At 34.3% G+C, this 27,352-nt stretch overlaps 1 protein-coding gene across 1 annotated transcript in view; it reads left to right on the top strand.

Annotated features, from left to right (window-relative positions):
- LOC126890745 (retinol dehydrogenase 12-like) overlaps window positions 1–15,370 on the top strand; it is a 31,980-nt gene extending 16,610 nt beyond the window's left edge. The window contains exons 3-4 of the mRNA XM_050659946.1: window positions 2,808–3,139; window positions 15,123–15,370. Coding sequence (XP_050515903.1) covers window positions 2,808–3,139; window positions 15,123–15,317 — 527 coding nt within the window. The 3' untranslated portion in view covers window positions 15,318–15,370. The remainder of the gene's footprint in view (window positions 1–2,807; window positions 3,140–15,122) is intronic.
- Window positions 15,371–27,352: the final 11,982 nt, after the last annotated feature.

Raw genomic sequence — 27,352 nt, 5'->3', positions numbered from 1 at the left:
TACTTTACTATTAACATTGATAATTACAACCGTTTTCGAACTCTGAATTTAGCAAATGAGACTTCTCCTTAGTTGTTTTAATCTAATTGCTTCTACACTGTATTAAACTTTAACAGTTTGTCTGAAAGAATTTTGATATATTTTTTATAATTTTATACAGGGTGGTTCATCTTATTCGCCTTGGTCTCTGTACGGAAAACCACTTGATATTTTAAAAAAATTTCTTCACAGAACTATACAGGACCTTTAATACTACAACCTAAAAATAATGTGAATTATACAGGGTGTTCCAAAAAAGAGTGGTACAAAAAACAGATGCTTATTGCAACAAAATTTCTTACAGGGTGGTCAAAATATGAGATTGTTTTATTAACAAATTCAAGCTGTAACAACTTACTTATTTTAAATAGAACACCCTATATCTTACTAGTCTGTCGCGTAGAAAATTTACTTAGCTTTCAATTTGTATTAGGGTTTCCTATACCTATCTTTTTACAGGGTGGTCAAAATATTAGATTGTTCTATTAACAAATTCAAGCTGTAATAACTTATTTATTTTAAATGGAACACCCTGTATCTTACTAGTCTATCGAGTAGAAAATTTACTTAGCTTTCAATTCTTATTAGGGTTTCCTATACCTATCTCCCTTCGTTTTTTAAATATTTAAAGATTTCCTAATTTGTAAGCTTTAAAAATTAGAATTAAGTACCTATGTCGTGGTTATGTACAACACCGGCAATATACTTAGATATCTTAGTCAAGATAGTTTCATTAATAAAATTCACATTTTTATTATTTAATCACACAGAGTGTTCTTATTTTAAATGACATACTCGATATTCTATTCTTACATTTTTACATATTTTGTACAATAGGCTCGTTTTCGTCAAAGTAGCCATTGCATTTAATTGTTTGTAATTGCGATTTAAAGATTCAATCAAAAAGTGGCGTTCTTAAATTTACTTAATAACCGTTGGGTTAAGATATGGAAAATACTTATACGGAATGAAATATAATTTAAATATCTTCCAGAATACGGCATCTAATATATTGTATGCAGCTTAAAATAAACATATTATTCAATTTCACATGTAGGCCAAAATCAACTAAAATAATACAACACTCTGTGTGATTACATGATAACAATGAAAATTTTATTAATGACAGTATCTTGTCTAAGTATACTGCCGGTGTTGGTGATGTGTTGTACATAAACACGACATAGGTACTTATGTAATTCTAATTTTTAAAGCTTAAAAATTAGGAAATCTTTAAATATTTAAAAAATGAAGGGAGATAGGTATAGGAAACCTTAATAAGAATTGAAAGTAAATTTTCTACTCGATAGACTAGTAAGATACAGGGTGTTCCATTTAAAATAAGTAAATTATTACAGCTTCAATTTGTTAATAGAACAATCTAATATTTTGACCACCCTGTAAAAAGATAGGTATAGGAAACCCTAATACAAATTGAAAGCTAAGTAAATTTTCTACGCGATAGACTAGTAAGGTTGTTCCATTTAAAATAAGTAAGTTATTACAGCTTGAATTTGTTAATAGAACAATCTCATATTTTGACCACTCTGTAAGGCATTTTGTTGCAATAAGCATCTGTTTAAGTATGCTAAATAGTCTATTATTAAGATCCAAGAACGAATTTGTTACTGCTTCTTAGATTCGTAGATATTTATTTTTTTCTAAAACCTTACATTTTTATAAAAATCGAAATAAATCAAAACACCCTGTATTTAGGTATAGGGAACCCTTATGAAAGTATAGCTTGTTTTTTAAGGTCAATTCAATAATGTCATCAGATATAGGGCATTCCATAAGAAAAAATAAAACTTTGATATACCACCCTTTTTTGGAACACCCTGTATAATTCACATTATTTTTAGGTTGTAGTATTAAAGGCCCTGTATATTTCTGTGAAGAAATTTTTTTAAAGTATCAAGTGGTTTTCCGTACAGAGACTGAGGCGGATAAGATGAACCACCCTGTATATTTTAATATTTCACTTTAACTTTAACATTTGTAATTTTAAATTTAACTTCAAAATATCAACTTAGTCACTCTTAATTTTTAATTATTAATTACTTAATATAGAGGTCGCGAATTCAGTAAAAACGATTCTTTCTTCATGTCTTAAAATACCAGTGTAACAGCTGTTCCTGTCACCATGTGGTAGCCATTGTATTTTGGTGACACCAGATGTGAAATTTTAATATTTAATGGATTTGCACCCTAGATCAGAGTGACTCTTCTATGACGTATTTATGACCTGTTAGACGTAAGTTTTTTCAACCATTATATTTGTATAAAAAATTCTCTTAACTTACTGTTCGTTATAGGGGAGCGTTCAAGTATTACGTAAAGCGATTTTTGAAGATTTTTGACCCCCCCCCCCCCCCCAACCTGCCTGCGTTACGTAATACTTGAACGGTCCCTAGGAAGCTCTGGTGATGGCATGAGTTATGCCGAAAGTACTTTATAGCTGAATTAAAATAAAATATTCTTACACACTATCAATATTTTTTGAGAACATATAACCTGTTTGCCAGTTTAACCTTTGTTTTAAGGCCTTAAAGTCGCCTATATTTTCTGGATACTAACTACTTCTGGATAATATATTTTGAGGAGTCTAGTCCGGTAACATGTATTTTTTTATCTGGATGTCAAATTTGAGGTTTGGGTTCCTATTGAGGACATTTTTGTAGATTTCTTCAATTAATATTGTACCTACTTATTGTTATTTGTACCGTAACGCAATATAGTATAAAATTAAATATCTTTTTCGTTTTTAGATCTTTTAAAGAAGTCAGAAGGAGCTAGAGTAATTTTTGTGACATCAATTTTGGTTTATATTCACACTCTAACAAGGAGATCCGTGAAAGGTTTTAAAATTTATAATTCTCTGTTTAGAAGCTTTGACTACCCCAATTCCAAATTCTGCAATATAATAACCGCTGACATGTTTGCAAAGAAACTTAAACGATGGAATATTACTTGTAACAGTTACCAGCCTGGCGTAGTAAAAACAGAGATATTTAAAAAATCTGAGAAAAATTTGTCAAATTTATTTGATATTTTACTGTATTATTCTTTAATACCTTTATTGATAAAATTGAGTAGTGTGGTAAGTATATACAGGGTGTTTCATTAATAATTGTCCATATAGTAACTGGAAAAACCTTAGCACAAAATACGAAGATTTAACCTAAAACACTTAAATAAAATGGGGTTCCTTACTGAGTTACAGGGTGTTTTATCTAAAAATTTAAAAATTATTTTTGCTCAGCATTTTAAAACTGTTCAACGTATCCTTTTCATACTTGGCAGAAAGTGCGACTACTATACACTCTACTAAATTATGATAAACAAATGTTTCTAGCTACTACCAGAGGCGTACGACAGGGGATAGTGAATGGTTGACCCTTCTCAAATTCTACGCCACTTGAGAAATTACTATTTTAGTGCCATTTTTAGATTCTCCAATACTTTCTACGTAAATAATGTACTCTTCATTGGTAACGATAAAGTTATTAGTTTTCGAGATATTTGAAGTTAAATATGAAACGGCACAGTTATTTTGATTAATTTATGATATGATTAATGTGATTAAAATTTAAAAATTATTTGTACCCAGTACATTAAAACTATTTGGCGTATCCTTATCATACTTGGCAGAATGTGTAGACACTGTACACCCTACTAAATTAAGATAAATAAACGTTTCTAGCTACTACCAGAGGCGTACGACAGGGGATAGTGGCTGGTTGACCCTTCCCAAATTCTACGCAACTGAAGAAATGTATTGCTATTTTAGTGTAATTTTTTGATTTTCGAATACTTTTTATGTAAATAATATACTCTTCATTCGTAACGATAAAATGATTTGTTTTCGAGAGATTTGAAATTAAAAATGAAGCGACACAATACATTAATCAAAATAACCGTGTCGTTTCATTTTTAACTTCAAAGATCTCGAAAACTAATGACTTTATCGTTACAAATGAAGAGTATATTATTTTCATAGAAAGTATTGGAGAATCCAAAAATTGAACTAAAATAGCAATTCCGCCAGTGGCGTAGAATTTGGAAAGGGTCAACCATTTACTTTCTCCCATCGTACGCCTCTGGTAATAGCCAGAAACGTTAGTTTAACGTAATTTAGTAGTTTTAAATTTTTAGATAAAACACCCTGTAACTCAGTAAGGAACTACATTTTATTTAAGTGTTTTGGGTTAAATCCTCGTATTTTGTGCTAAGGTTTTTCCAGTTACTATATGGACAATTATTAATGAAACACCCTGTATTGTTATTAAGTTTGTTTTTGATATTGGTAATAAAATTTCATGAGTTGTCTTTCCATAATAATACTCCGTAAATAATACTTAAATTACTATTACAAATACTTTTGTAAATATTCCATCATCGTCCACTGTGTCTAATAATATTTTAAAATATTCTTCTGAACCTATTTTCCTCTGGCATCTTCATTCTCAACATACTTTCTTTCTTCCTTTCTCCCCTTCCTTGTACCCTATCGGGGTGTCGGATTTGGGATCGCTATTTTAATTTGCATTCACCCATCTCTTCCATTCTTTTCTGTTTTCCGCCATTATTTTTAATTCCTCGAGTGATTTTCCTTTAACTTTTCCCGCTTTTACCTCAACATACAAAATATTAATTAATTAAACAAATTTTGTTTTTTGTTACTTGGTAAAAAAAATGTTCTAATATGAAATACAGTATGGTGCCAACGAAAGGAATAAATTCGTTATTTCGTAAACCGGCGACTTTATGGCTTACCGGCGTAAAATCCCGAAACAGGCGAAACAGGTCGATTTTTATTTTTAAATTATGATATTTTGGCATATATCACACGATTAACGTCATCCATCTGGGCGTGATGACATAATCAGTGATTTTTTAAATGAGAATAGGGGTCGTGTGATAGCTCATTTGAAAGGTTATTCAGTTCTCTATTCAGTAATATAAACATTAACATCATTTAAATTGAAGAGTCTCAGATGCAGAATCCACCAATTTAATAAAAATTAAAATGGTAAATAGTAATTTAAACCTGAGACTTTTCGCGTTTCCTTTACTCGGTTTGAGTACTGAAAGTTCCTCTGCTGTCCTTTTTCTAGACGAATGAAGGCGGAATGTGATCGTTTCCCTTTCGTTTTCTATATTCGTCGTCTGCTGTCTTATTAATTGAAAAAGTCGCAGATTAAGGATGTACCAGTTAGAACTTTCAACGCGAAAAGTCTCAGGTTTAAATTACTATTTACCATTTTAATTTTTATTAAATTGGTGGATTCTGCATCTGACACTCTTCAATTTGTTATGAGATGTCGTGTCTAATGGGAGATTTGAATTATTTTTCAGATTCCCTTTAAAATGATGGTGGAGCTCTTTTTCGTTTCAGAGGTGTGCACGCTAACAAAAGCTACTGAAGACGCCTGAAATGGTAGAAACAGTCTATCTAGCTGGTGTGCAACCCTCTGAATCGAAAACAAGCAAAACCATCATTTATTAATTATTAACATCATTATTTATACCGAGAATAGGGGCCGTGTGCTAGCTCGTTTGAAAGGTTATTCTCTATTCAGTAATGTAAACATTAACATAATTATTTATACAGGGTGTCCAAAAACAATTTTTTTAAATTAAATTAATTGACAGAAAAAGAAGAACGTATGTAATTTTTTTAATTCAAAATACATTTACGACTGTCAGAAAATAGGAAAAAATGTTTATTTGAAAAATAAACATTGCTTTTGCGATTGAATTTAAGCGAAAATCAACGTTTATTTTTCAAATAAACATTTTTTTTCTGTTTTATGATAAGAGTAAAAAGTATTTGGAATTAAATAAATTGCATACATTCTTCTTTTTTTGCCAATTAATTTAATTTAAAAAATTGTTTTTGGACACCCTGTATAAATAATTATGTTAATGTTTACATTACTGAATAGAGAGCAACCTTTCAAACGAGCTAGCACACGGCCCCTATTCTCATTTAAAAAAAATCATCGATTACATCATCACGCCCAGATATATGACGTCACTTGTGTGATATATTTGTTAAAATATCAAAATTTAAAATTAAAAATCGACCTGTTTCGGGATTTTTTCTTGATGTCGCCGGTTTACGAAATATCGAATTGATTCCTTTCATTTGCACCATACACCATACTGTATACAGTGATGAGCGCGCTAATAACCTGCAAAATAGCTCAAAATATGGAAAACATAATACATTGCGAAACAAAAAGAGATGAAACTAGTGGAGGTGAAAATTATCGTTATAAACGTATTAATTAACATTACATTACGTAGTTTCCCACCTTTATGTGTGTGTGTGAAAAAATGGCTTGGATGCGAGTCCGTTAGCCACAGATTTTTATTTTATTTTTACCTCAATTTATTAGTTTTGTTATATTTATACGTATTTCACTTAAATGATTATATTTGTTTCTTTCAAGTAGTTTATGAGTAATTTAAATATTTCCATTTTATGACAACTTAGTAGATATTCTATACTAATTGGAAAATGAACTTGTGTTTGTCGTAAATTGTAATATAATTGATTTATATATCTCTCGTTAATTTTGCATTCCAAGAAAATATGGTTTAAATCTCTAATCGAAACATTATCACAAAAACATACTGATGAATTAATTATTCCTAATTTGTGCAGATGTGCCTCATATTTCCCGTGTCGAGTTTTTTTTTCCCACCTTTAGACGTCTGTGATAGGAGTATTTTATAACCGTGTATTTTATAAAATTCTACTGTCACAGTGACAGTTGTCATACTCCTCTGATACGTCTAAAAGTGGGAAACTATGTAATGTAATGTTATTTTAGACGTTTATAACGATAATTTCCACCTCCACTAGTTTTATCTCTTTTTGTTTAGCAATGTATTATGTTTTCCATCTTTTGGCTATTTTTCCGGTTATTAGCGCGCTCATCACTGTATATATTATGATACATTTATGATAAATGCTTTAAAATGCTATTGTACAGCGCACAATATCATTTTAAAGTAGTGTCCGCACTGTATCTGAGAACGCAATACATATAAGTCTTAGCGGGGATACTACTCATTGGAGTGCTAGCTGAAGAAAGGAAGACCCTTTATCGGCAAAGGGAGCTAATTACAACTACATTGTGTCTTGATGAACTTAGACGAAAAGATCGACACAAAGCATGGGTCGATGGCAATTGTAGTTGGATTTCATAACAACGGGTAGGTGTAGGTGGATGTATGAATTTTTGGCAAAGAGTGGGTTGACACAATCCAAGTGTACTTGAATTCCAACTTGGACTAACTGCACTTGTACAAGTTTACTTGGAATAAGTTGGTTGACACGGTTAAATGTCTTGGATGTCACATAACTATTGCAAAGGTGTTTATACGTAGTTAGCATGGTATTAATTATACATAGTTTTCAGTGAGACCAGGAACATTCATGTGCATTTTTATTTGTTGTAGGGCGGCACTTCTAGCCTTATTTTTATATTCCTTTATCGGAACATTCTAAAATGCTTTCTCAGTTTCGTATGGCTACTGGACTCGAACGCTCTCCATTTCAAACCGTTTTCTTTGTGTATTTACTTCTCGTTTTCAATGTTCCGACAAAGACGCCATTTTAATTTTACTCTTTTACACTACTTCTATCCCAGAAAGTTGGCCAGCGTCCTTGTTAACTTGGATAGAACCTGTTGATACAAGTATACTTGGACGAATAGGTGAAACAATCAAAGTAGCATCCAAGTGTTGCGCGTGCAACGTCCAAGCAGACTTTGACCAAGTACACTTGGATTCTGTCAATCCGCCTTAAACCGAAAACATGGGCGAGATCAACTTCTACGTGACGCTGATGTTCTTAGGACATGGCAGCTTTCGAGCATATCTTGGGATGCAATCTGCGCATTCGAGATGGAAGTCCTGCAGGATCTTTCTCATATTGAAAGAAGCTAGGCGAGCTAAAATAGAGACGGTTAGAACGAGAGACGCAATGGCATCGAAAGCATGAAGGAAGCAATGGCTAGATCCTCCTCCCGTGAAGTAATGCCTTATGGTAGTTCCGGGGGTCGGTATTGTAACATACGAGTTTGACATATCAGGCAGTACATCTAGTCCTTATGATGTCTAAATGTAATTCCAATCTCTATAAAAACACACGTACACACGCACATACACATCCAACTTCATTATCTTATTCATCCAACTTATCTGCATTTTCATGTTCACTTACCTCTGGTGTACACTGGATTCTGTATTATTTAAATTTTATCTTCTTCATCTTTTGGAATCATAACCCTGGATGGGTCTTTGCATGTCCGGCTATGTCCTTACATTCAGATCTCTCTTGGGCCCTTCTCCTCCATTGTCTTATATTCATGGTATTCATGGTTTTCTTCCACGTCATCCAACCATCTCGTCCTGGGCCTTCCTTTTTTACGCCTTCCTACCGGCTTCCACTGTAACATCTTCTTTATCGTTTCCGTGTCTTCTTGTCGCTGACAGTTTTGTCCCAGCCATGACAGTCTTTGACTTTTCACAAATCTAACAATGTCATACCCTTCATTCAATTATTTCAATTTTATACAGTTTATATTTCGCACCCTCAGTGCAAGACTGCAGTAACTCAAAATTTTTACGAAAATGAAGTAATCATGGAATTCGATTGTAAACATGCACATCTATCCCCTGTAAAACGTTAGTAACTTTCAAATGCTTAACCGGCTAAATATTACAACAACAACAACAGTTTAACTTTTTTGCGTTTTTGAATATAAGTTCCGTGCAAAAATGTTGTAACTCTAATGTAACAGAGTTACAACAGTTTTGCACGGAACATTGCAATGGCTTCGATAACAAGCAATGAAAGGCACGAAAAAAGTAAGATATTTGTTATTATAATATCTATATCTGTAGTGTTTAATTTTAATATACACCGTGTCTACGTAATCCATTAACGGCCGAGACAATAAAAAAAGATTTACGAGACCAAACTATTCATGTAAATTTTATGTCCTTTGTGTGACATTATATTTTCCATAAGATGTGTGCGATGTCGTTTGACCATTTATTTGTTAGATTGGATTAAAAACATATAAATTAAGACTAATTATTTACGACCAAAAAGTATTTTTTCTCATGAGAGGAAAAACAGTTATCTTAAAACTTGTGTATTGACAATACTGACAGGTCAAAAATATCTATTCTCAGAAAACTTGCCAAAGAACAGCCCAAAATTCAAATGGCCAAAAAGAAAGATTTGGTATACTTATGCCATTCGGGTATGATACCAGAAGCCTACCATAGTTTTCATAAAAATATTTTGGCACAAGATGATGTACGAGAAGAGGACAACAACTACGGGCAAACCTGTCAGTAACGGCCACTAAAAATGAAAGAACTATTGGCCGATATAGAAAGGTGGCCGGTATTGCCAGTTTGTGTAGTCTAGATATACATAATTGGTTTGGGGAATTTTTAAACTGGCCGTTAGTACAGGTGTCCGATGTTGGCAGGTGGCCGGTAATACAGGTTTTACTGTAAAAGTAAATGTGTCTACACTTTTTACAATTTTCTCCGTGCAAAACTGTTGTAACTTTGAAATTCTAATACTAAATGTGTAGTGATTAAAAATTTTTTCCGTTTAAAAGTGTTGTAACTTTGAAATTCCTAATTTTTTTTGCATTAATATTATTTTATTTAAATTTCTATTTTTGGTTAATGTAATATAGGCTGAAAAGCATGCAAAATCATAATTAAACGTTAATTTTTCTTAAAACTTGTGTCTTATTTCACCGATATTAGCACGAAAATAAACAAAATCGTCTTTATCTCGAAACTTACTTATTTTGACTTACTGCAGTCTTGCACTGAGGGTGCGATTTGTTTTTGACAGGAAAATGAACTAATTGAGCAGGAAGTTTGGAACAGAACAATATGTTTTAATAAATATCATTCAATTTCAACTATCCCAAAAATGTCTTCAATTAAAAAAAATAGTCACAATGCAAGAAAATTGTCTGCCACTATTCTCACAAGATATACTAATTATAGTATCTTCTTCTTTTTTATGTGACTTGTCCGTTGCGGACGTTGGCTATCACCATAGCAATTTTAATTTTGTTTGCAGCGTTTCTGGATAACTTAATCGACGTTAGTCCAAACCATTGGTCCAAACCAAGCAAGTTTTAAACCATGAGTGTCTTTTTCTTCCAGGTCCGCGTTTGCTCTCTATTTTACACTGTATTATCAGTTGCAGGATACGATATTTATCATGTCTTATAATATGAACAAGTTATTTAAGTTTCCGTTTTTTTAATTGTGAAGGAGACTTCTTTTTGTGTGGGTATGGGTCGTCCAGAATATTATAAGGATATTATGTAGGTACACCATCATTTCGAATGACTCTAACTTTTTCATTCGTGTTTCCGTTACTGTACAGGTCTCTGCGCCATACAGAAAGACTGGAAATACATAACATTTTAGCAGCCGTATTTTTAGTGGGAGAGATATGTCACAATGGGTATTGCAATGGGTATTGCAATGGGTATTGGAAGTATTTCTCATATTGTTAAATGTTTCTGCGGCCTTTTCAACTCTACATCGTATTTCGATAGTTTGATCCCATTTCGAGTTGACGACTGTTTCAAGGTATATATGAGTATAGGTGTTGAATTAATTCGTTTTATTTTCAATTGTCTGGCAGGTTTTTGAGTTTGTCTCACCAGTATCCATTTTGTTTTATTTATGTTGAGGTTAAGTCCTCTTTCTTCACTCGCTCTTTGTACCCTGACCATAAGATGCTGTTGTTCATCAATACTACTGGCAAGTACGACTGTATCGTCCATATATCGGATTTTTTTTGTCAATTCTTTCTTGATTTATATGCCTATGTTTGCTTCATCAAGTGCCTTTTTAAAAATTTGTTCGGAGCATATATTAAAAAGTAGAGGGGAGAGAACACATTTCTGTCGCATAACTTTTCTGATCTCAATGCTCTCTGAACGATTTGACAACTTTCACCATGGCTATCTGATTCCAGTAGAGACTTGTCACAATTCGGATTTCCTCATCAACAATTCCTATGTTTTGGAGAATTTCAATTAGTATATTTCAATTATAATATATTTTGTGTAATAGGGGAAATTTTAATCGTGGAACGTGTCATCCTGACAAGTTTATGATTGTGAAAACTAGCAGGTTGTTTTTAGGTTTATTCAATAGCAAACTTTATACACTATATAAGGCGTGTAGAAGCCAAGGGATACAAGTGCATTTTTGGTACTTTTGAGAAAATCAAGTTTTAAGTTTAATACCTTTCCTAAAATCTGCCGCTTATTTTTCAATATAGTTAGTGATTGACTGGTCTTTTTAACTTTAAAAACTTTTATGTAATAGTACAATTATATCAGATTAAAAAAAACTTAGCATTTTATAAGATATTTTAGAATAAGAAACAGCACTTATACACATTGTCTTCCAATTAAATACTTGGACTCTACTTTTATCTTTATTATTTTAAATACAATTTATTTAAAAAATAGAATTTTTGTAAAAATAGTAAAAAATTGACATATGCAATGCAAAAAGTAGAAAAACACTAGAAATAAACTTAACTGGTCATCATCCCTCTCAAAGCAGTTATCTGATTCGTCGGATTCTTCCTGAATATTATCCTGAGTGCCTTGATCTGGGATTTGTTGTCTTTCCTGTTATTGCTAAGACAAATTTCTGTAGCAATTGTGATGGATGGGAAGCACAAACTGCATTAACTCCATAAGATTAGCATACTTTGCCTGTTTTAATAATGGCTTTCTGGTTTCACATGGTAGATTATTTTGTACTATCTGAGGTTTTCCCCGATGATTCGGTTTCATGCTCAAATTTTCGAAAAGAAATTCAGTTCCTATACTATTTTTTAAAAATAATGTATCAGTAACAATGTATTTCAAAAATAAGCCACTGCATGTATTTCCGGTATAGTAGCTTTAAAAAACTGCCGAAGCGTATCTAAATTAACAAAATTCTGATCTTTAATCCTAACCACAATACATTTTGAGCTGGTCTTGGCAATTGTCTCTTCCCAGCGTTTTGGTACAAACATTTCTATTTCAGTTTTTCTTTGATATCTCAATAAGACCAAATTTTTGTCGCACTCATTAAATGAATGTCCAGTTACGAAAATCTGTGATCTACAGTTTTAATTTTCGTTGTTGCAATTATGTATGTGCAACCAGGATTTTACAATAAATGTAACTAACTTGCGCAAAAATATAATTACTAAAATTATTAGACTGTTGTGTCTGAGATTAGCGAACCAACTATACCATTAATCTAACAAATATTAACGAGTTGGCTGCCAAATGCAGGGCCGAGCCTAGGCTTTCAAGCGCCCCGGGGCAAGAAATTTTAGGCGCCCCTTTCCTCCTCTATTTGTAAGTAGTTTTTTGCAACTTAGTGAATCGGTATACCGTATTCGCTCCGTGCGTGACTATGGTGGGGTACCTTGAAACGATGCCAACGTGAGTAGTGGCGAAATATGACAATATTGGAGCTATCTTTGTAATGTCATTGTCATTGTTTGTATAAAATTTTTTGTCAAAAATGGTATATAACTGTTACTTTTTTATCATATGCTTAACGTCAAATTGTGAGATCCAAAAACGTCAGATGAAGGCGCTAGGTGTCGCGTCAGTCATACACAAAGCGAAAACCTACAAATTATTTGTTTCACCATTATTCCTGTCTTTAACCCTATGCGGGGTCAGCTTCACTAATTATTGCATTTCTCCATAAGTTTCTGTCTTGCATCATATAGATATTAATCCCCTTTACCAACATATCCTGCCTAAGAGTCTCATTCCAGGTCTTCTTTGGTGTTCCTCTCTTACTCCTTCCAGGAACCTGCCGTTCAAGAATTCTTCGTATTGGGTGACTGACGTCTCGACGTTGAACACGACCAAACTATCTTAACATATGCTCTCTCATTTTGGCATCTATCGGTGTCACCCTTAGACTTCCTCTAATATGCTCATTCCCAATCTTATCCTTCTTTGTCACTCCAGTCATCCATCTAAGCATTCTCATTTCCGCCACATGCATTCGTTGTTCTTCTTTCTTTTTAAGTGTCTAACACTCAGTTCCGTAGATCATAGCTGGGCTTATAGCTGTTTTATGGAATTTTCCCTTCAGCTTCATTGGAATTTTTCTGTCACGCAACAAACCACTCGCTTCATTCCACTTTATCCATCGATCCATCCCACTCTAATTCCACTACATGCATCTCCATATATTTCCCCATACTCTATAATCTATAATACCGATCGTAGGTAGTACTATTACTATTCAAAAAGTTTTAAACTCTTTTCCAGCTTGTCTCCACTGTTCCAGTTTTTGTTATAAGTTGCTTTTACCATTTCATACTAACACAACATCAACAGCATACATTGAGAACCAGGGAATGTTACCCTGTAGCTTCGCTGTTATCTGATACAAAACTAATAAGAATAAATAAAGACTAAGCACTGAGTCTTAGTACACGTGAAACTCTACCTTCACATGAAATTTATCAGTCTCTTCCAAACCTGCCCTAACACTGTTGTTGCTCCCTCATACATATCCCTCATAATATTTACATATTCATCCGGAACTCCTTTGTTATTGAGTGCCCACCACAGAATCTTTCGAGAAATTCTATCATAATATGCTTTCTCAAGATTTACTATATAAGCGTTTGTTTCTTTATTCCTGTATTTTTCCATCAGCTGCCTTATAATGAAAATTGCATCTATTGTTGATCTGCCCTGCATAAACCCAAATTGATTATCGCATATTTCGGTTTCTGCACGTATCCACCTATCAACTACTCTCCCCCATATTTTTATGGTGTGACTAAGTAGTTTTATGGTCCTGTAGTTTGTACATACATTGTTGTATCTCCCATGTTTTTGTAAACAGGTACTAATATACTGCTTCTCCATTCGTCTTGCATTTGTCCAACTTCTCTAATTCTATTAAATAAAACTGTTAGCCACCTTGTTCCTGTCTCTCGTAATGCTCTCCACACTTCCCCAGAAATATCATATTTTCCAACTGATTTTCCTTTCTTTATTCTTGAAGTGCTTGAACCACTTCTTCGTTATTTACAAAAAACAACGATTACACTACACTATTAGAGAACAAACATATAGTTCAGATTAATGAGATAAATAAGGTTTCGTACACTTATGGGATCAAAGTAATATTAGCTGCTATTTTTATTTACCTACGATTGGGAAGTTTTCAATTTTACAATAAAATATTGTTAATATTTTTGGTTTGATTTCACAAGTGGGTAAAATCCGTCTTGACCTTAGTCGACGTCATTACTTTTGTTTATTGTTTCTGGTAATAAAAAAAATTCTGGAAATTTCGGAATTGCCAAAAAATTTTTGTCGGCACCTACCGGCGCCTTTTCAATACGGCGCCGGTGGCGCCGCCCCTCTTTGCCCTTACATTATGGACGGCGTGGCCCTGGCCAAATGATATAACTAACAATTGTTTGGAGGCCAAGGGATATAAGTGTACTCATATCCGTTGGCTGCCAAATGATAAACAACCTATTTTCAGGTCATAAATAAATGTAGTAATAAATAAAATGGGTATTAACTATCTATTACTGTGCTTATCTCCAACTTGACCAAAATTGCACTTATACCCCTTGGCATTTAAACGCCTCATATGAAAAAATGTTTGTCCGACAAATATGTTGGGCATTTTAATAAGTCCGACACGTCCCACACAGGAATTATATTGGTGGTAAATAGCAGTCTGATTTTTGCCTCAGAGTTTTATAATGAAAGGGTAACAAATCAATTGGAAGTTCTGTCCGACAAAATACATGGGACGTTTTCGTAGTCTCACGTTCGAAGCCTGTAACCTGTTCCACAATTAAAACTTCCCCTGTTTCAGTGTTCCCGTACATCAATGTGTGTCCGACTAGACACCGTTAAGCTATTAACAAATTTTCAGATTGCTATTAATCAACTTTTTTCTGGTACGCGAGATTCTGGCCTATAAATTAAACACTTAATTTGCAGAAACCAAGGGTCACCTCACAAGGCGCCATACAAATAGCAATTGCCAAAGAGTTTGAGAATGTAACAGGAAAATTTGTCGGAAGATTTTTGCATAATGTTAAACCTAGAGCAGCTTACGATAAACAATTTTGTGAAGCGATCTGGAGAGCGTCAGAAGAAATAGTGAAACTAAAACCAGAGGAAAGACTAGATTAATCTTATGGGCAATCACCCTTTATCAATTAATTTATTAAAAAATCAGATTTTAATTATTTGTTGTTATTTTTCCACATAGTCTAAATATAATATATTTTAGTTCTAATCAAACACCTTTTTGGTACGGTACCATCACCAAATGTTTGGTGATATTTGGTGATGTTACCACCCAAAGACATTTGCTACTTTTTATTATCAAAAATCAATCCAATTCCAATGCCAATCCAAAAAAATCCAAAGTATACCTAATAATTATCACATTAATGTCATCAACTCAAAAACAAATACTAGATATCCCTACCCTACACTAGTAGATTCTCCGAACAAACTTCAAAAATGCTGACAAAATATGATATCACAAAATTATAAAAACTGCAACTCAACATAATATTGGCCAAAGACACCAATATTCGCATATAAGGATTGTGTCACACAAACATAGTTTACAAACCAAAATTAAACACTACAGCCTTAGATAAGCATTACTGTCTAGTTATACAATGATATTAAATAGAATATAACCACACTTTTGACTATGGAAATCTATAGATTTTAGAAAAAGAACAGAACTACAACAAAAGATGTATATTGGAGATATTTCACATAAAAAAAATCAAATTTGTATAACTACCTAGCTAACAATGTTCGTATCTACGACGTCAAACAAACGTCAACATTTTGGGAGAAGTTACGTCAACAGTTACATCAAATTTCACCTAAAATATACGTATAAAAGTCACAGCGATGCTACGTAACAGTTTTACGTTATTTCTACGTAACCTTTTTAACGTCACAAAAACGTCACTTTCTAGTTGAATTTTCGGTATAGGGCTTCTCATCGATTGTCATTTGTTTCGAGCTTCTATCATATGTCGTGTAATATTAATATAGCTAGGTCATGCGTTATTGCTATATACCAATGATACAAACCAAAAACGTATAACGTAGATATCTTAATATTAATACGACACATGACAGAAGCTTGAAACAAATGTCTGTGAATTAAAAGCCCTATAAATAATATATAAAAACGACTTAAAATTATTGGATAAATAAAACCACATACATGATGTTGACACATTTATTAAATATTTGAAATAAACATTTATTATGTTATTTGACTTTTATGTGAGAGGAAGAGACAAAATTATTAATAGCTATGTACTTTATATAATACATAAGCATACCCTTAAAGTAATCTTTATTCTTAAAGTTTAATCTGCACACTTTCATATAAGTCCTCCTTTCCCATTTTTAGAAGATATTTCCATACATTTCGTTTTTCAACTAAACTGCTATTGAATAGAATTCTATCTTGTTTATCCTTTTTAGGGAAAGAATGAAACGACAAATTACTATTACGCTTTATCCAAGAATCACATTGAGGCACACAACAATAATAATTCGAGTTTTTTGCCATAACTCAATAAAAACAAACACGATTTTAAGCACGGAACTGTAAGGTTATATATTAGTGGTCTATTTGAAAGGTTCGAAATAAATACGCAATGGCGCTGCAGTCTAAAACGAGATTTTACCCACCAAAACCAAAAAGCCACGTTTTAGGGATGAATAAATTCATACGTATTAAATACCTACCAACGAGCCACGTTTCAGAAACGAATAAATTCATACGTAATATACGTATTAAAATTTCGTGTCATTAACGTCATTTTTTAATAGATGTTAGGTAACAATACAAAAAAACCTAAATTTAACGTTAAGGTAACGTAATCTTGCTAGCTGGGTAACAAGACCGATATTAATGATCCCTCCAGCAAATATCACAATCTAATAAATTGAGAGTTGTCCGTAAATGCACCATTGGCACACGACCCTAAACCAGTCGTAGGTTTCAAGTATCGCCATGTGGTTGTATGTGTATGGTAAAATATCTCTTTTGCATTCCATCGCAAACTAACAAATAGTGCAGACATAAATATAAGGCTCTGAGGGCCTCAATTATGTATTGGTAAAACAGAAAATCAGAAGAATAGTAACGGACACAAAAGTACGGAGAGTCGCAGAAGTAGGAAGTGAAAGATTCACGGGTGAATGTCGATAAACACCAAATGCCTTGGTGAAAGACCGAATAGTTATACATTTTGTTATAATTTCGACAGTGTCACTGGTATATGTCGATAAACGCAAAAGAGTTTCGGCGAATGTCGGAAAAAAGCGGTTGTAACAAGGAGGTCATCTCTCCTTCAAAGTGAAATTGAAAATATTGAAACTCAGGAAGAGCTAGAGGCCTATTTCAATAGTTTTCAAAAGAATTCGATTGGAACAGGTCCGCAAACTAGCACGCCTATATCTCAAGCACCGACTTGTAGACCGATTACAAGACCGATTCGTAGTGTAATACTTCTACATCTCAAGAAACAGCCGTTCCGCAGCCTAGCACTTCTTCATCCCAAGTACTTACTGACTGAGCAGTACGAGCAAATTTCTTCAAAGCGAGCAGATGCAAAATATAATCTATTCACACGTAATCAGTTCGCAATTTGTAAAGAAAAATTACTTTCCATGGGTGATATTACAACTGATGAAATGTTAAGCCCTAACAACACAAAACATTCCAGGAATGTACTATCAAAGTTCTATTAATGTTTGAATGTACTGGACATTCAAGGAACATTCGGTGAATATCTGATTAAGTTATTCGTGGAATGTTACCACAAGACATCCTATGAACATACTACCAATGTCCTATATTTTAAGAGAGGCCATTTACTATTCAATTTGCATTCATTTTAAAATTTTCTGCGCGTGTATATGTATTTAGGCAATCCAAACCACGTGACTTCTGGTTCTGGTTGGCATGGCATACAGGTTACAGAGGTTATGTTTGTAATATCATTTCATTTCATCATTTCACTGTTTATCGTCATATTTTGGATTCATTTGGATTTCGTCTGCTGTATTTTGTGAACTTTATAAACTTTACCACACTGCAAAGTGATTATTTAAGGAAATTATTATTGGAGACACCAGATGTTTGGAGAAAGGTAGGGCAAACAATTTTTATCAATGTTCATTTTTCTCTGATATTTATCAATATTGATGAATTTTGCAAGCAATAACATTATTTCTTTTATTGTTTTAGATATTTATTGAAGCTGAAAATAATTGGGGATTTAGATCCATATACAATTCAGTCAGAATTGGATTTTACCATAAAGTGCATTCCACCAAATTACTATTATAGATATTATAGATGAAAGCATACAAAAGCCTTCAGGCACATAAATATTTTACAGCTGGATTTGTTTTTAAAGTTGGAGTAAAGTTGGAAGTCACAAGCAACAACTTCTTAAGTACCTATACAAGAATATTGAGGAAATCCAGCTCCTGGATACTACTGGGCAAACTAGAAGATTGAAGAGGACAAAGCCTTTTGAACTAGTTTGAGTGATAGTGAAAAGCAGAGCATAATGCTTGTGTGCATGTGTATGATAGAATAGTGCGGTTAGAAAAGCAGAGCATAGTGCTTGTGTGCCTGTTAGATTAGATAAAAGACGCTATGGGTAAGCTCTTCATTTTAAGGAACAGTAGTAATTTAGGTTAAATTAAAATTGCTCATTGGTCAGAGTTATGACCAGATTGTAATTCTAATGAACAATTCAATACAATGAATCGTCATTGTAGTGATGATTATGGAAAAAAATATATGACAAGATTTTGTGCAATAAAAATGTTTATATTTATCAAGGATGTATTATTTGGTATGGATACATATACAGTCGGAAAAATGAAAGAATACCCATGAATGAACATATAAAACACGCTGTATTTTCCTGTCACCGTGTCACAAAGAAAATTGTCCAGTGCAAGTAACAATAATTATTACATGTACTTGTGCTGACCAGTTTTTTGTGTGACACGGTGACAGGAAAATACAGCGTGTTTTATATGTTCGTTCATGGGTATTCTTTCATTTTTCCTACTGTACTTCTGGTATATCGTCGGTGATGTGACAATACCTCCTATCTGCTTTTTCATGAATTTTGTAGGAGGTGAAAAACTTGTTTGGGCCACCTCTTGTTTTCATATATTTTTTGATTTGTTTTGTAGTAAATTCAACTATCTATTTACTACAAAACAAGTCAAAACTTACGTATGAAAACAGGAGGTGACCGTAAAAAATGTTTTTCGTCTCCTGCAAAACTCATGAAAAAACATATAGGAGGTATTGTCACATCACTGACGATATATTTCAGAGAATGTCTAAAAAATATACTTTGAATGTCCTAAGAACATTCATGGAATGTTTCAACAAGACATTCAGTCTAAACAATATACCGTGAATGTTCAACGAACATTCGTAGAGACATTCATGGAATGTTCCAACAATACATTCAAGGAATGTTTAAAATGCTGACACAGCACTTTCCTGGGACTTTCCAGGGACGTTCGTGTGCTTTTGGGGACATTCCAGGAATGTTTTCAATGTCCTGTGTGTACCTTCTAGGAACATTCCTGGAATGTTTTGTGTTATTAGGGAGAGAAGCACCTTGTGCTAATTCGAAAAGTGGACGACAAGGCTATACACGTTGTAGTTGCAAAAAAAGTCTTCCAGAGCTAAATGTAGATGTAAAGGCAAGGGGCTTTTGTGCAATTCGAAGTGTCATGGTAGTTTAAGTTATTGCAATAATTAAAATTATACATAATATATTTAAAAATAAACTAAAATTCCATTTTTATTCAGTTGCAATGCGAAGGCAAAATAAATTTATTTTTCACTTAGAACAGGGAGCGCAGACCAGCACTCTGAATCGACTATTTTCGACTCTTATTGGAGTCATCATCGGAGAGGCGTAGGCCTGCTGCTCTCTGCTCGAAGTGACCAAACCATGAAAGTTTATCCTCGCATTGCAACTGACGTGTATGGAGTAGGTGACTAGCGTCATCTGGCAACTGAAAGATAAGGTAAAGTATTCATCTTAATAGCAGCATTAATAATATTGAAAAATATTAAAAATATTACTAAAAGATTTTTAAATGCAAACTTTTTGGTCGATTTCTCTGGTAACACCTCCATGGCTTCTAAAATTTGCAAGCCAGATGGATGCTAAAGCGAAGAAGACAAGAAAAAATTCAAAAACTTACAATTCACGACCCCGTCTGTTCAGCGGGTAAATTCCAACAGAAAATGGACCTAGTTACTCAAAGGAGTAAAGACCAATATAAAAATAAAAGAGAAATTCCATTTTTATTCAGTTTAATACGAAGGCAAAACAATCTTATTTTTCACTTAGAACAGGGAGCGCGAGCGCAGACCACCACTCTGAATCGACGATTTTCGACTCTTATTGGAGTCATCACGCCTCTCCGATGATGATTCAAATAAGAGTAGAAAATCGTCGATTCAGAGTGGTGGTCTGCGCTCCCTGTTCTAAGTGAAAAATAAGATTGTTTTGCCTTCGCATTGCAACTAAATAAAAATCGAATTTTTATTTTATTTTTATATTGGTCTTTATTCCTTTGAGTAACTAGGTCCATTTTCTGTTGGAATTTACCAGCTGAACAGACGGGCCCGTGAATTGTAAGTTTTTGAATTCCCTCTTGTCTTCTTCGCTTCATCATCCATCTGGCTTGCAAATTTTAGAAGCCATGGAGGTGTTACCAGGGAAATGGACCAAAAAAATTTCATTTAAAAATATTTTAGTAATATTTTTAATATTTTTCAATATTATTAATGTTGCTATTAGGATGAAAACTTTACCTTACCTTTCAGTTGCCAGATGACGCTAGTCACCTATTCCATACATGTCAGTTGCAATGCGAGGATAAACTTTCATGGTTTGGTCACTTCGAGAAGAGAGCAACAGGGCTACGCCTCTCCGATGATGACTCCAATAAGAGTCGAAAATCGTCGATTCAGAGAGCTGGTCTGCGCTCCCTGTTCTAAGTGAAAAATAAGATTTTTTTGCCTTCGAATTGCAACTGAATAAAAATGGAATTTTTATTTTATTTTTATATTGGTCTTTACTCCTTTCGAGTAACTAGGTCCATTTTCTGTTGGAATTTACCAGCTGAACAGACGGAGTCGTGAATTGTAAGTTTTTGAATTCCCTCTTGTCTTCTTCGCTTCAGCATCCATCTGGCTTGCAAATTTTAGAAGTCATGGAGGTGTTACCAGGGAAATTGACCAAACAGTTTTAATTTAAAAATCTTTTAGTAGATAATATTTTTAATATTTTTCAATATTATTCATGTTGCTATTATGATGAAAATATATTAGGATGAAAACTTTACCTTACCTTTAATAATATATTTTCTTTAAACTGAGTAGAGAGCTGTGGAAGAGTTTGCTATGGAGCTCTATGCCTTCTTTATGTATGAATAGAAAACAAAACAATTGTGACTGGCTAATTCGCACACCTAGATCTAAAGAGAGTTAAGTCAAAAAAGCACTTTTTTCAGAAAACACGAAAAACTGTTTTCTATGTCGCTGTGCACTGCGGGAGTGTTTTGCTTCTATGGTTTGGTTTATTTATACAACAGAATATTATCTTGAAGTACTTTAGTATTTTATACACGTTTTAAAGCTAAAAATCGATATTTTCGAATTATTTCCATTTTGCTTATCAATGTATGTATATTTATTATACTAACTTGAGTTGAACCTGTGTTGGTGGATTAAGTTTATAGTTGCCTCTCTTTCGAAGAGGCATTGTTCATTTAGAACGAAATTACTTTTTGAATTATTTATAACAAATCCAAGTAAACAGAGTATGCTATAACCAAAGTATATTTTGTTGATAAAAAATAAAAATGGGTAATAATTGTGTTTTCCTCTTAAATCGGCTTGAATAATACCTAATTCTAAAAATAAAATAAAAATTCAGGCAACACAATCTTATTTTTCACTTAAAATACGGAGAGCAGTCCAGCCCTCTGAATCGACGATTTTCGACTCTTGTTGGAGTCTCATCGGAGAGAACGTAGGCCTGCTTCTCCATACTTCAAATGATCATTCTAAAAATAAATACCTAATTCTGTTTTTTTTTCAAAAGTGCTGTTCTTATCACTTTATTGCTCAAATCAAGAGTGGATTTGAGAAATGGCTTGCATATTTTTATTTTGGATTCATTAATCTCAAAGTAAAATGCATTGTTGGAAGCTCTAAAATTTTGTGTACGAGTACCGATATTTAGTACTGTGTACTATGAATTATCCTTGATTTTCAAGATCGCCGAGTGCCCAATATCCGTCAAAGACCTGTTGTCTTCACATTTCGTCCACTTTATCTTTGCATTTTAGGCGATATTTTTGTCTCCGCAGGGTGGTCCAACCTTTCTTGCTAGCGTTAGTTTCTTAGATTTTGACCGGGAATGGTAGGGTTTGCCAGAATTTCTGAATTCTTTTAAAGATTTCCGACCTCCACGTTGCTGGCTTGCGTACTCTCTTTTTTCAATCTCAGTACCAGTTTCAGGAACCATAACACCTTCCGGGCCTACTTGCTCACTATCATCTTCGGTATCCCATGAACTGGAGCTGCTGTTATGCTAGTGCTAGATGAAGTTACCGATGATGATGAAGGTAAGACGTTAGATGGATGCGCATTCTTGTTAAACAATAATTGAAAATTAGGATCTGTTAATATCACTTTCTCGCTCCGGATACACTTTCTCGCTCCGGATAGGTAAAATATAATAGTTCGGGGCAACAGAGTTTTGTTATTTAGACGTGCTAGGGATAGATGTATTAACCGGTGTCAAGATAGCATGAGTTTCTTTGGATGGAATTTCATCACTTGATGACATCTTTAAATTATCTTCCACGGTTGCATGTTGAGTAGAAGTTATAGAAGTGATATTTTCTTTATCCTGTTTTTCTACTATACTTACTAACAATCGCCCGCGATTCATTGTTTTCCTGAAATATATAATGTTTATTTTAGTAATTTACAGAGTAACGTGCCACCAATCGATTTAGAAAGCCCATAAAAACCTTTTTGACCTTTTTAGCTATGTTGTCAAAATATATTTGTAAAAAACCATCTAAAGGGATCCAACTTGAAAAATTGACAGTAAAAAAGAACCAATTTTGTTAATTCTAAAATAAACATTAAACTGTACTAAGATCCAAAAAATCGAATCGTCAATAACGAAATAAGTTTGATTTTGATAAGATTTTACAGAAAAAAGAAGGTATCAAATATAACTCAACAAAACAGACACAACTACAAAAACAAAAATGTTTCAAGAGTAGGGTAACAACTCAAAATAAAAATAAAAACTTTATTCACCTTGCCAGCAATACAGGCTGAACTCAAAAGTTTGTATCCTTTTAATTACCACTAACCATCTAAAAGGTGTCAACTCAAAATAATACTGCTTCAAATTTCAACTAAACAGGTACAACTCAAAATACCTCCAAACTGTTTACGGAGGACACGTGCATTCCGCATGTAATTCTGATTGCATCTAGGGTTGTTCCCGGTGTTCCCGTTTATGCGCGAGGGGACCTGGCTCGCTCGTTCAACAAAAGAGACTCTAGGCGCCATCTTGCGTTGAGTTTTGCACCTATTTTTAAATCTCTTTTATTGATCGATAGGTATCCGTACAGGGAATTAAATGGTGTGCATAACTCAATTTCACATATTTTTGACTTAACTCTCTTTAGATCTAGGTGTGCGAATTGATACCCAAGTATATGCCATAAAACAAAAAAAATATTTCCTTTGTTTTGTTTTTGTTTTTTTTTATAGTATGTATATCAAAATTTAAAAATGTTTTTCTCTCTTATGTTGATAATATTTTAGTTACCAATCGCTATTTTGGCTGTTTGTTTTAAATACAATAATCTTCTTATATGTTTGTTAAAACAATTTTCCCAAATAAAGACATACCCAACTCATTTTCTGACGTCCTAATGAAATCGGCTCGAGGTCGGTGGAAGGAATTATTAAAATCTGTGCACTCAAAATATGAAATTGATTCTTCAAACATATGCTGCGATTAATATCTCCGGAGCTTGTTGATGGATTTTGATAATTATTTTTTAATTTGTATGTACTCGTAGACTTGTAGAGTACGTTATGTACACATATCCACCTAACATTACAAAATTTTAATGAACCCCCCTTATCCCTCAGATATGAAAATAAATTACGACCGATTCCCAGACCTACCGAATATACATATACATATATTATAATTACATAAAAATCGGTCAAGCCGTTTCAGAGGAGTATGGCAACTAACACTATGACATGAGAATTTTATAGATGTAAATATATAAATGACTATTAAAAAGAAGGGGTTTGTGATAGAAGGGTTTATCTTTTAATGCTACATCATAAAAAATCAAGGAAGACAATTGTGTCCAAAAGGATAAAAAATAAATGTTAGGGGGCAGCGCCCCTTATAACTTATGGGTATGAAAAATAGATTACAACCCATTCTCAATCCTACAGGATATACGTGTAAAATTTCATAAAAATCGCTCAAGCCGTTTCGGAGGACTATGATAACTAACACTGCTACAGGAGAATTTTATATATTTACAAATAGCTGTGAATTAAATAAAAAAAGTGGCAAACTTTGACCGTAATTAACAGAGGCGAATTTTTTTTGAAAATTCGTGTAAAAATACCAGTTTTTCAAATCCCAAAATAGATTTAGTCTATAGTCAGTATTAACAAAATTATTCAAATTATTTATAAGCCCAAAATGACTCTACTCTCAAATAACATTGCAAAAAAAAAGGCTCTGTGGAATAAACAAATTGAATAAAATTTAAACTAATGGACGAATCGTCTTTAAATTTTTTGTGTATTATATGGACTATTTGACTCTACTTTTTGTACAATATCAAAGTCTTAAGTTCATTTTTGCAAAAGTTATAGTAAATTTTTATTTTCAAAATTTTATTATTTTATATGTTTACAATTTCCGAAGCAACAAATGATGGGACCAACATTCAAAAACTGCCATTTTAAACCTTTGCTCATCTACTAAAAGATGAATAGGTACTCTAAATAAGATATATTATTTAATTACCCTATTTTTACTTGTAGCAATTTAAACTAAAAAACTGGCATTTTTGACCCTTATTTGTTAATAACTATAATTCTCGTCCGATTATATTAATGGCATTTTTGTATTTATAATATATTAGATAATACCCAACAAACCCATTTGCAACCTGGCTGGTCAATTGTCCTGACAAAAACCTTATTTCTCTGGACAATGATTTCGGGCTTTCAAGTAGTCTGGTGCCGACCACTGGACTGGTAACACGCGTGCGAGCGGAGCAGAGCAGCAGCAGCGAAGAGAAGCCAACGAGAAGTGGGGATAGCTCGACTGTGGACTTTTCAGTCCTGCCTTGAATGTAAGCGAGGCAGCAGTTGAGCGTTTTCACTCTCCGAGGCGAGAAGACGACAAGGAGCCAACGGTGGAAGAAGTTGTACGACTAGCAGAAATTTTCATTCCAATCACGAATGCAAGCGTGATAGCGAAGTCGTGCACTTCAAAGCCTTAGGCAAGAAGGAGAGGCAAAGGCCGATCGGCTGGATGTGGTAAAACTGAGGGAATTTGATTTTATTGGATTCTCTGAGACGCCACAGCTAGAGATCGGCTAGCAGAAAAAGAACTAGCGGGCTCGACGCGAGCCCGCTACGGGATATCTACTGTGCCTCCGTAAGGGATGGGTGCAATTTAAAACATTGTACCTCGACACTGCAAGGTGTTGTTCTTTAGAAACCTACATCGTGCAGTCCCGGCCCCTAAGTCAGTAGATTGAGAAACGCAAGAGGAACCCGTATCTAGTTCTGTCTGGGTACGTGAACTACCGCGCTTGTTGCAGGGAGCCAACCCTGAAGTCGAGCTGGCGTCAGGCCAGTCGGCAGAAAAAAAGGCTTCGTCAATATTAGAACCGTTCGCCCCCAACCCCAGACGATTGATCGAGCTAGGTCTCGATCACAGCCCCGATCCATGGCGCAATCCCCGCCAATCTATGAGGGCTCACGCAAAGTGGGCCCAAACCTGTTTCAGGGATTAAGCTCAGACACAGACGACTGCTCATCCATGGATGAAAATGGTTTCAAGAAACCTAGGAACGAGAGAAAAAAGGAGAAATCCAAAAAGAAGAAAGAGGAGAAAACGAAGAGCGACGCAGAAGCGAAGAAAGATGTCGAAAATCCAAAAGCAGAGCCCATGGACGACGAAGCGGAACAGGCAGTCAGAGGCACCACCAAACGAGCGAAACCAAAAGAGAGCGAAGCCAACGAAGACACGAAAGAGAAGGTACTAAAGACGAATGAACAAGAAGAGATGAGAAAGATGCTAGAGGCGATGACAGCAGAAAGAGACAAACAAAAAGCCGAAAACGAGAGATTGATGATCCTCATCTCACAACAAAACGATGAGATGCAGACAATGCGAGCCCAAATGGCAGAGATGAGAGGAGAAATAAGAACATTGACAAAAGTCATACAGAATTCCCAACAGACGCCAGTCTCTGAAGTCAAAAATCCGCAGACAATCCCTGAAGCAAAAAAGTCACCCGCAGAGGAAAGACTAAAGAAGATTCGAGAAGATTTTCCAAAATTGAAGACTCCAATCTCAAAAGACGAGACGACGGCATGGGAACTCCAAGCGAACAACGCCATGAGAGCTGCTTCACCCCCAGCAGAAGAATCCTTCAATCTGCTCCGAGGGAATGCCCACCAATCCATCCATCTACGAGCACGGGTGGAGATACGCCTGCCGCACGGCATCCCAATGATTCAGAGTCGGACCAAATGGTGACGAACCAACAAGAAGAAGCTGCCGCGTTACCTGAACAACAGGTAACCCGTCAACGAAAGCCGCCTGTAATTAAATTACAGAGCGTGAGCGAGACAGGAGCTATCCTCAGTATAGCCCAGAAACAAAGCGTGATCACGATAAACAAGATCTCCAGAAGCGGAAGGGAAACCCTCATCCAGGCGAAAAGCCCGGAAGATTATCGTAAGATGACCCATATTATCGAGGATTATGCAAAGAATATGACCCTAAAAGATCCCAAGAAGAGACTACAATGGA

This window comes from Diabrotica virgifera, chromosome 1 (genome assembly GCF_917563875.1).
Source record: "Diabrotica virgifera virgifera chromosome 1, PGI_DIABVI_V3a".
In the NCBI taxonomy this organism is placed as follows: Eukaryota; Metazoa; Arthropoda; class Insecta; order Coleoptera; family Chrysomelidae; genus Diabrotica; species Diabrotica virgifera.
Note: the sequence above shows the minus strand (reverse complement) of the source record. Positions and strands in the feature narration are given on the sequence as shown.